General features: G+C 38.3%; 1 protein-coding gene across 1 annotated transcript in view; it reads right to left on the reverse strand.

The window, feature by feature from the left end:
- KIAA0586 (KIAA0586 ortholog) overlaps positions 1-12059 on the reverse strand; it is a 109941-nt gene that overhangs the window by 59537 nt on the left and 38345 nt on the right. Inside the window, 8 exon segments of the mRNA XM_054400675.1 lie at positions 2945-3081; positions 3821-3823; positions 6683-6863; positions 8825-8959; positions 9673-9749; positions 10246-10487; positions 11020-11239; positions 11834-11993. Coding sequence (XP_054256650.1) covers positions 2945-3081; positions 3821-3823; positions 6683-6863; positions 8825-8959; positions 9673-9749; positions 10246-10487; positions 11020-11239; positions 11834-11993 — 1155 coding nt within the window.

Consider the following 12059-nt stretch of genomic DNA (forward strand, 5'->3'; position numbering starts at 1 on the left):
TTTTACTAAAGAGAAACCATAAAACAGTTTAAACTGAACTGATGTGCAAACAGAAGTTGAGAAACAACACGGAGATTCATAACCTACAATTACGCATTCCTGAAGACTAACAAAAACATGCCTTTTGAAATACTAAATATGAAAGATAATGAGAATACCAAACTGACAATCCCAGTTAAAAAATGCTGATTATATAAAAACGTTCATACTTAAGAACATTATGGAAATATTGTGCAAGTAACTCATTTTCTAAGATTTGAACAATGCATTTGGGATTTCACATGATTTAGATTTATCATCTTTGAAATGTTTAGCCACACTAATATAACTTCAATGTTCACGTCCCTCCCATGACCAAAATGATTTATCTAGAATAGGAAGAGCCAAGCTGCCTCCTAGTGATTCTCTTGCTTCTTAGAGCTATGAGCACGGAGGCTAAGTGACCACAAGTTACAGTCAATTCCTGTATTGTTGCACAAGAATGGACAGAAGGGGTCAAACCGAAGATGTATTTAGTCTTGTCATTCTGTCTAACAGTGGCTAAAACCAGATATAAATCTCAAAAAATTCCAATGCCACAAATGGAGGAGCAGCCAAGAAATTTGGGTAGATAAGAAAATTCCTGTTTTCGAGTAAGAGGCCACACATAAACTTCACTCTTCATGACTAAAAGGCATTCGCTCCTGCCCTACATATGAAAACAATGCACTTCCTGTTGGTCAAAGGAAACTGGTGCCAGGGAGTGAACAAGTGGCAGGTATATGGCAGCTCAACATCACTGCCCACAGCTTCCCTGAAATGAGGATCTTGTTCAGACAGATTACAGAAACCATCCAAGGTTTGCCATAACAAATTCTGACATCCAGGAGGATCATTCCCAGTTGAATCAGAAAAAAATTTCCACCAAACCAAAGGCCCAGCTGGACAACATCTAAAATACAGTGTCTTTTCTCAGGGCTCTCAGCAAACACCATGAACAGCCTGGCTTTGCTCATAGATCTGTCTTGCTTTGTACATAGCTGATACAGTTCCATTTCAATGAAGGCAAACACTGTCTTAGAGATGAAAAACAAGATGTGAAACAATTGATGTGAGTCAGTGACTAATTTGGGAGGAGATCTTTTAAGAAGTTTAAAGTGATTATTGCCTCAAGTATGTCATAGAATGAATCATTCTGAAAGCCTGAGTATCTCTTGCTCTCTTAGCTGACATTGTGCGACCACAAAATCTGTTTCCTACAGGCAGGTGACAAAGCAGATACAGCTGTAAATCTGAATACAGATGCCATCCCTTATTGAAATTAGGGGAAAGATTCATCATTGTTACATGGTAGATAGATGCTGTCAACACAAGCTTTTAAATCAGCTAGTAGAGATATTTTTTTATTTTTTTCCAGGTAATCTTACACATAGCACATTACCATTTGCCCATCCCCAGGCAAATAAAAATCAATCCTAACCCCATCAAGTAATTCTGTAGAGTATCTGATGCAGGTATCGATGTGTTCTTTATCACAGCTAATGGTGCTAAAAGAAGGAAACATGTTCTATCCTCTGTGTCCCTTTTACTTTTGGCTTAGTGAAAAGATAAGAAGGATATGAGCTTCACCCCAACAGACACAGGGATTTAACAGAATCCAGTCTTGCCTGTGAACAATCATTCCAAGAAACAATATGTTCCAGTGATCTCAGAATGAATCAGGTATAACATTTAAAACCCTTCCTGAAAATGCATCACTGCATATGACATATATAAGAACTGTTCAGGCACCAGTGGCACAATACACATGAAGGCTTAAAAAATTAACCCAAAGATAGGTCCATGTAAGATACTTCAGGTTATTTTTAATATAGAACATCAGGGAAGGACAGAATGCATCCATGAGCACAGCAATCGGGGTTAAGTATATGGTAGCTTTCAAACACACTGTGAAGCTTACTGTATCAAAGAGCAGTCTGCTACCTCATTTTCAGCTTTTGCCACTTGTTATTTGAATTTCCCTTTAGTTAGTGAGTAAATCATCATCTCTAGGGTAACAGCACATAGTAATAAAATAGCAACAGATTAACTCTGTAGGTTTCAAGCAGAGATCAATAGGATCTTCCTCTACCTTCAAGTATTCTGAGGTACATCATCATTACTGACTTTTTTACACTGCCTCTGTTAGGAAGAACTAATCTGAAATGCTTAATCAGTGGGTTACAATTTCTGAGGCCAAACCTCTACTGTTGCTTCCTCTCCCCTATATTCATTATGTTGTTCTTCTGTATTTGAAACACTGAGCCCCTAAAACAGAGGAATGCCCCATCTGAACTAAGTGTGTAGACTATGAGATCCTGAGAGACCAGTGAAGCTGTGAGGAAGTGCAGAAGAGGTAAAAGAGGAGGTCTGAACCTATCAGAAAGCATATTGGAAGGATTCACAGAATCACAGAACATTAGGGGTTGGGACCTCCAGAGATCATTGAGTCCAACACCCTGCCAAAGCTGGATCATCATGGGCAAGCCACACAGGAACACATCCAGGCAGGTTCTGAAAGTCTCCAGAGAAGGAGACTCCACAGCCTCTCTGGGCAGCCTGTACCAGTGCTCCATCACCCTCACCATCAAGAAGTGTCTCCTTGTCTTGAGGTGGAATCTCCTGTGTTCCAGTTTGTATCCATTGTTCCTTGTCCTATCACCAGGGACCACCAAAAAGAGACTGGCACCTTCATCCTGACACCCACCCCTCAGATATTTGTAGACACATGTGACATTCCATCACAGCAAACAGACTCCTTTTTATTGCACACATGTACTTTCGACTTTGTTTTCTCAGCTGAATGTGTTACTTTAAGTGGACCAGTTTGGTGACCTCAGTTACCACAGTGAGACAGGAAAATTTGTTTTCTTAGATTTCAGTTTGCAGTTTCTTACTAGTCACGGAAAAGATCCTTTCAGTTTACCTGGGACAGATCCTCTGAGACAGATGTCACTCTGCAGCTTAGCTGGGCTGACTGCAGAACAGGATTTGAAAGTGGCTGTGATTCCAGTTCAGCCATCAGCATTGGACCATGACTTGTATCTGCATCTCCAAGAATTTCTGTTTAGAGAGAAAAATAAAGAGAAAAAATTTCCTTGATGAGCTGGAGTAATAATCTCCCAGTTCAATTGATATGGTAGGATGTGGAGCCTTTCAAGATTCAACAATGGGACATACAATGTTAAAGAGAATTATTTCCTCCTTACACGGCTCAGTGTATATTCTTTAAATTGTTCTTGAGGGGAAAAAAGAAATAAAAAATAAGTGTCTGTGGCAATTGAAAAAAATAAATCAGTTTTATCATCTGGGTTTCTAACATGGCAAGCATTTATGATAGCTTCAAAGCTGTACAGTTCATCATACCATTATATGCTTAATGAGCTTTAACACACATACTGGAAAGAGATTGGAAAGGCTTCCTCATGAAAATGTTTCACTGTTGTGTGAAAAGAAACCTGTATATAGTCTTCTTTAAAAGGATAATTTGCTATATAACCCAGCATTTATCACGCTGTTGGAGCCTACATGTGGGTAAAACATCTTTATGGAAAATGTACTGACAGCTCATGAACTAACTTTAGCCTTCTGCTATCACACAGAGCCAAAGAATGAATTTTGAGCCTAATTAAGTATAAAAATTGCTTAATTAACTGTAATTATTGTTCACTGTAAAACTACATGTGCCACATTTCATTTGCAAGTTGTTTTTTTATATCCATGCCTTTAAGCACCAAAACCAAGGATTTATAAATGAAAGACTGATCATCAAGATGTTGTCATATACCTACAGAAGCAACACCTGCTCCATCCTACAAACAGACATTGAGTTTCCATAATATAAATAAAAACTGGTCACAACACCAAAGACACCTAAAGACACATCATCCCCACAGTTCTTACAGCTCTAGCTGTGAGTGAGTCATTCTGACAGAGAAACTGAAAATCCATTGCTAGATTATATATATATATATATATATATATATATATATACACATACACACACATAGTCTCTTGTGAGACCCCACCTTGAATATTGTGTCCAGTTCTGGTATCCCCATCATAAGAAGGACAAGGAATGGTTGGAGCAAGTACAGAGGAAGACCACAAAGATGATCCACAGGCTGGAGCACCTATGCTATGAAGATAGGCTGAGGGAGCTGAAGTTGTTCAGCCTGGAGAAGAGAAGACTCCAAGGGGACATTAGAGATGCCTTCCAATACCTGAAGGAAGGCTGGAGAGGAACTTTTCATAAGGGTGTCTAGCAATAGGACAAGAGGGAATGGTTTGAAGCTGAGGGGGAGCAGGTTTAGATTGGATCTTAGGAAGAAGTTCTTCAATATGAGGGTGGTGAGAGTCTGGAACGGGCTGCCCTGGGTGGTTGTGAATTTCCCCTCCCTGGAGGTGTTCAAGGCCAGGTTAGATGAGGCCTTAAGCAACCAAGTCTAGTTGAGAAGCACCCATGCCCATGTCAGGGAGGCTGAAGTAGATCTCTAAGGTCCCTTCCAACCTAAGCCATTCTATGACTCTATGATATACCCTGAAATATATGAACTCTTAACACCCACTGGTGTAACAATTACTTATTTTTATCCCTAAGAATAATTACTAAATAAACTGATGGACCTGAATTGTAACTGTTGTGGCTATCAGGAAATGGCTTAGTTCTGATCTGCAATAGACTGAAGAACCAGCAATCTCACATACCAGTGGACAGATATAAGATGATGAGGAAGAAAAGCAGAAAAAAATCACAGATCATCCCTTTCCCCTTACCCAGAACAGGTATTTTCCTATTCAGTGTTGACTTCACTAACAAAATGCCTTAGAAACAAGATTTTCTGTTCCTCCTTGATATGAAAATACTCTTGTCTTGAAAGCAGATCCCACCTTTTATACAATATGGTTTCCTTAGTAATGTCAAGGGACACTGTGCTGCATGTTCAGAGGTGGGAAGGGACAGGAGCTAAATTAGAAATCATCAGAATGTAACAGAATTCAGTGTGGGATTAATACAGATTATGTTAAAACACAGGCCATTTCCCTGCAGCAGTTACTCCAGGGCACTCACCTTCTCTCAAAAAACCACTATAACACAAATAACACTACAAGATTTAGAGAGAAGAGCATAAAAAATGACTAGAGAAACACTGCTTCTAGATTATCATCACATGCAGGAGATGTTTTTGGAAAGTGTTAGATACTTAAAGGACAGACAAAAGGCATCCTAAATTCAATTAAATCGATTTTAGAAATAGAGAGGAGACAGAAACATTTTACACTAGACACAGCTATGAACAGTCTGGGTAAGAAGGAAATAGCCCTCTGGTAGACGGGTCCTCCCACATCTTCTAACTCTCTCTATGGTCCTGAGCACTGCTAGAGGCTTACTACAGATATTGTAGATTGCTAATTCATTCTTCCATCACAACCTTCTTAATGCTGGCTGTCCTCTCGCAACACAGTGTCAAACAAGTGACTTGGAGAAATATCTTATGTCAGGGAGCCAAATGTAACCAATCTCCAAACATCTAAAAAGCTAGTTTCAAGTACAAGTTTGATAATGTATCGTGTATCAGACCCTATTTTCAAGGCTGACAGTGGTGTCGCTGGTCGAAAATGTTATGTAACAGTGATCTTAAAAAGCTTCCTCTCTGTGTAACCCTCTCAAATATAAATTCAGTTCAAAACTAAGCAAATACGTTCATTTCTCTTGAGATTATTTTTGACACATGTTGAACACATTCAGTTTCAATCCACTTCCTGCTGGTTAAGAGTTGATAATGTGAGATATGCTTCCCTTGTCAAATTTATAAATACAAAAATTAAAAGGACAGAAAACCAGGTGTTTGATCACCTTAGCTTACATAACTTTCAATGAATCAGTGCAACCACATTTGTGTTGTAACTGCTTAATCATATTTAAAACCACAGTCAACAAAAGGAAGCATTTCTACATGCTTGCAGCAAGTAAAGAAGCAAACTTCAGATAACAGTTGAGAAACTGGGATAGAAAATAAGGGAGAGGAAGGATAGGCCATTGGTTACAGCACTAATTTCAACTAAAAAGAAATGAATTAACTTTCCTGCTTTACCACAGCAAGTTATCCCTGCACTACTTTGTGTGAGCCTTTATGTGTGTGCCTCAGCTACCTATGTGGTTAAAAAAAAGACTCTATGTTGTTATAGGAATATATGAAGCTAAAATATGTTACCAGGCATGAGACACTGAAGTGATGGAGTGAAAAAAAACAATGAGGAGGAGTGCTGTGGACAGAGAGAAGTAGCTTGATCTGCTGGTATTAATACCTGTCCTATGGAAAGTGACTTCAAGAATGGTCAAACTAAGTGTTTTTGAGAATTAAATTTGATTTAAAAGAATAAAATACCTATTTTACAAGTCAACTTTTGTATTAGTAAGTTGGTACTTGCCATATCTTTTGTCCAAATTGTAGACTATTACAGACAAAGAAGAATGAAGACGAGATTTGAATTAAATCCAGTTCTCACAACAGGAATGCAGCAGTTTTCATTGCAGCAGTTGCCTGTAAATTTTTAACTTTGGATTTTGAACACATCCTCTGAAATTATTTCAGGTACTGTTACAGAAAATCCTCAGAACCCACATCAATATCATGGAGAAGAAAGGACAGTCCAATTGTACCTCCTGTTTGGCCAAGCTCCCCTGGTGACAGGGAACGGAAAGCCTGGAGCGGTCTGTTCTCAGAAGTCTGAGCAGTTGGACGGTCCATATAAACTGAGTGTCCCATCAGGATTCTCTCTGCTGCTCTGATCAGCCTCGGTCTTTGGCCTTCACTGAGCTCCCCGACACTATCATCAGAATCCTACACAGAACATCAACATCAGAACAGCAGGTATTAAACCTCCCCAATGTCCTTCTTCCAAAAGCACTTATTGTTACCTAATGACGCTAATTCTTAGAGCATATATAAACTGAAGTCTATACTATTATCATTGAATAAAGAAAACAGAATTGAGAAGATAACATCTAACTGGGTTTGAAAGCAAGATCTCCAGGTATCAGTACTGGACAGAAAGGAATTACTTAGAGCCAAAAAACACCACTTGTTTTGTTAATGGTATCCCAACATGATCAAAACCTAAGTTATATTTTTAGCACATAAGGCCTTTAAGATTAGACATATGGCCACTGTTAACTGTCTGACCTTACAACATTGAAAACACCTATAAGCTATTTGCTCTCTGCTGTACAGTCTGTCAGAGAAAAAGTTCAATTATTAAGTATATTTGGATGGCAATTAAAACAGGGTTAGTCCTCTGGATTCTGACTTTCAAAGCCGCAGAGAAAAACCCAGCTTGCTTCTACACAGGAAAACAGGCTGCATACAGATACACACAGCTGCACAGACTCATTCTAAGGCACTTCAACTACTCTTTCTTTTTCAAGAAGGCATGCTTGCCAGAACCTGGGGGGAGTTTATTAGTGTCTTGTGTGGACAGACTGAGCTGTCTGTAACTATGGGAAAGGGAAAAAGCAAATTAGAGATGCATTTGTAATTGGCAGTGCTGATGAGAAAATGTCACTACAATTACAGTCAGACTCAGAGCTGACACTGTAGAAAGCTTTTCACTAAATCCATCCACCAGAGCTCATTAAGCAAAATAAAGACAGACAAAGGAACAGTTAAGGAAGTGAGTGAAGTTAGTAATTACTCAGACTAAACTGACCGAAACAGAAAGAAGTGCATATGCATTGATAAAATTATAAAAAGCAAGATCTGACATAAATACAGGTGTTCATGAACCATACTGCAGTAGAACAGAAAGCTCTGGGTAGACCTTATAGCAGCCTTCTATTATTTGAAGGAGGCTACAGGACGCTTGAAGAGGGACTTCTTACAAAAGCATGTAGTGATAGGAAAAAGGGTAATGGCTTCAAATGGGAAGAAGTTTGATTTAGATTAGACATTAGGAAGAAATTCCTGTGTGGGTGCTGAGACTGCCCAGAGAAGTTGTGGAGGCTCCAACCCTAGCAGTGTTCAAAGCCAGGCTGGATGGGACTTTGAGCAACCTGGTCTAGTAGGAGCTGTCCCTGCCCATGGCAGGGAGTTGAAACTATTTGATCTCTAAGGTTCCTTCCAATCCAAACCATTCTGTGATTCTATTATTCAAATTTCACTTCATTTAAACATTCCTCCAGCTATGGCAGTTAGAACGGATAGTCTGTCCAAACTACTATTTTCCACATAGAAAATACTTAGGTGTGTGAGAAAAAATGACTTTTTTTCTTTGTGATGCAGATCTTTATATTTTTCTATTAGTCTGGGTTTTGTCTGCCAACTAAATATAAGTATTTTAGAGGGTTGTTTCCATACTACAACCAACAGAATGTGCAGAAGTGGATGTAAACATTAGTTGAGTTATTCTTCATACCTCCCTAAAACACTCACAGCTGTAAATTGCAGTGAACATGTACTGTCAAACACACCACCTATGTTGCTGAAGTGACAGAAAACCTCCCTGATGTTCAAAGGACAGGACAAATGTGGTGTGCTGGAACAGTTGCATACACATCTTGAAAACCAGGTACGTGTGATCTACGTACAGCTGACTTGTTTATAACAACACTTAACCTTCAGTGTTTATAAAAAGTTTTATAGGAGAACACAGCCAACAGAACTGGGATCACTTCCAGTAGAAAATGAAATGTACAGACCTGCACTATAGCCAACGGAAGGAAAAGCTTGAAATATTGTATCTACTTTTGAGTAGGAAAGTATCACTTCAAAACTACTGTATTGGAAGGAAAAAGACTGTAAGTTACCTCCAAATGGTACATCTCTTCTTGTGCAGTTACTGGTGCTTGATTTAATTTGGCTAAAAGAGTCAGAACAGGATCCCTGTGAAAGCCTTTACCTGGTCTTCTCACCACTTGCCCTTCACTGGGAGGATCATAATCCTAAAACAAAGACACAAAATCCACATAATCCATGACCCAAAAACATTTTTGTAAGAACTTGAATAATTCTTGTGTTAGCACACAATTAGTAAGCTGTTACTTTCCACACTTCAAAGTGGTATCATGAAAATCTAGGCATTTAAAAATAAGCAAACTGACAACACAATGCGTTCTCCTTTCTGCTTTTTAGTCCAGGCATTTGAGGAAAATAAGTGTTAAAAGAGAAAGGGAGTGGAGAATACCTTGAACTGGAAGTCTTCCAGGGCAACGAACTAAAGTAGACACCAGATATGAAACTACACTGGGCTTTTAAGCAGCAGTAACTAACTCCAGCCTTAGCTAACCTACTTTAATAATTTAAGCACACAATTAATTAAAAGATGGCTCAAAGCTGAAACAGCTTAAAGCATAACAATGTTCTATTCTGATGTCTCAAAACTAAAAACAATAAAGAAATTAAAATGCATATTAGCTATCTCTCACCTACGGAAGTATATAAATTACTCAACTTCTTTTAAAATATAAATTAGTTTGTATAATGCTGGGTTTTACTTTGGAACTCTGAAATTCTAACATTCTTTGTTAAGTGTACAATTTAAAAGCATAAATTAGAAATGTTTATAAGCAAAAATGCTTATGGCACATCCAATTTATCAAGCTGCTCAAGGCAGAATACTGTACCAACTCCATTTCCTTCTGAAACATTTCCTTACCATTTCATTGGCATCCTGTAAAGTACTGGTTAAGCTCTCAGCATGGTTTGGAAGAGACAGTCCTCCTTCTGCTAAGGCTGAAAAATACTTTAAGTTACAACCACTAAAAAAAAAAAGGCAAGTTATGTGAAAGAAGGCCAAGGCCACATTCTTTAATAATCACAACACAGTGCTTCAGTAAAGCTGGAAATTCCTACTGATGGATGTGTATTATAAAGACGTATTTTCAGCTCCCAAGAAAACTGCTCTTACACTTTGCTTTTAATAAAAACTTAGTATCATATGGTACTCATGTAAGACAGTCCCAATTATTTTCCAAGTTGATCTTACGACAAATGAGCAGATTTAGCCTTTTTTTTCACCAGTAAGCAGAAGCATTTTGTTCAGAGACAAGGAAAAGAGCAACGAGTTCTCTTAAATCCAAAACCATGAACTGAAAGTGAACAACCAGGTTAGTATCTGCAGTTTTATCAGAAAATATATGAAACGTAACTTCACTAGACTGGAAGATAAGATTATAATGAAAAAAAATAATCCAAATTCTAATTTCCACAAATTTGTCTGGTTAGTTACCTCTTTCAGCCAGCACCTGTCCATAGCTGAAGAGCACCTCCCCTTCTGAGATGGGTCTGTCTGCAGTTTCTGTTTCTGTGAGGGTAAGGCTACCTTCCTGCGTTGACTGCTCAGAACTAACTGTAGACACAGGTGATGGAACCTGTGGATCACCACCATGTGATTCAAGGAGCCTCGGTGGTGAATGCTGAGGTGGTAAAATCAAAGCCTGTGGTTCCTCATCATTAGCCACTGACATTTCTCTGTAAAATAAGAATACACAATATGAAGACACCAAAACACAATGATCAATATAAAGTCTTAAATAAACACTGAAAATAAATTAATTTGCAAGTTATTTTTTCAAATGAAAGAGCACAGTATTTGATTGAATACTTTGAGAATCAACATGGTTAACTAACACCATTAATGAATTTCTGGCTGTATCTAAAAATTACTGTGTGTATTCCCATTGAGCTAATAGAAAACCTAAAATGCTAATAATACAGTATTTCTTTGACACTACATTTATTACTGGCAAGCATACCAGTTTACTAAGTGCAATATTCAGCAGGGTGATGAATAAGCACTGATAAAGCTTAAGAAAGGTCCTGAATACACATTTTTCTCCAAAATGCAAGTCTAGCAACTAAAAAAAAAAAAAATTAAAAAAAACCTGGTTCATCTCAGTGCCTCCTGACACATACATTAAGCATTTCTTTCTACTGACCTTTTGAGAATATATGCAAATTTTTTTAAAAGAAATGAGAAAACCATGCAGCCTGTTCAACTCACACAGCCTTGGGATGAAACAGTTCTTCAGGACTGGGTTTTTCTTCTTCCAGGGGAAGTTCTGCATCATCCCATGGGTTTGGAAGCTTCGGACTTTCCATTTTTGTGTCTTTGGAGACGCATTCTGAGGAAGGAGGGCTTGGCGTGGTTGTTCTAGGAGGTGTATTGACAGGGGTAACCACAGGTGTGCCAACACGACTAGTGGCAGCTGGACTCTTAACTCCTGCATATGTGAAGTCAAATTCCAAATCAGAAAGGAAAGCAAGAAGAAAATCGCAGACAGAGAAAGAGTAATTTCTACTGAGCACTTGTTTTTGTGATACCTTCTTACAGTTATGGAGACAAGACTAGATTAAGACCATTTCTTTCAGTATGCTCTTGGCATCCAAAGGAGCTAGAATAAAACCTCAATTTCTTACTCATTTAACAAGGGAGATTGCTCTACATTTCACAAAAAAAAGCTTCTTTACTTGCAGAGTCTATCTTTCACTTAATTAACATTAGAAACACAGGAAAGAGCAAAGGACAGCTATTTTTCTGATGTGAAAAAAGTGGGGGGGGGGGGGCTGAGAGGAATGCAAATCACACAGACCATAGAAATGTGCATTAAGTTTGAAAATAGACCTGTTAGCAAATAAAAGATGTTTGCTTTTTCATATGAATCAGCCCACAATTTTTGTACTACTTGAGTTCTCACTTGAATTATAGCCTCAAGAATATTTATCCTGAGAGATAACATGTCTTTGAAGAAGAAAATTAAAGGCAGTAGATTAAAGCATATTTGATACTTCTAAACTTCAATAACTATTTTCACTACCTGCTTCTTTAATTTTTTCATGTTCTTGAATATCCCCACTCATTTCTGTAAGAGACAGAGAAGACTCTGGAGTTTTGACTGGGGGAAATTCTTTTTCTGAAGGTGGTGTTTGTGGTGGTGTGGCCTGGGGTGTTGGCAATGGAGTAGGCACATGAGAATCCTGAGGGAAAAAAAAATGTAACCACAGTTATTATCTCAATGCAAAACTCCTATCTTCTGCATATCC

This window comes from Indicator indicator, chromosome 4, assembly GCF_027791375.1.
Source record: "Indicator indicator isolate 239-I01 chromosome 4, UM_Iind_1.1, whole genome shotgun sequence".
Lineage (NCBI taxonomy): Eukaryota > Metazoa > Chordata > Aves > Piciformes > Indicatoridae > Indicator > Indicator indicator.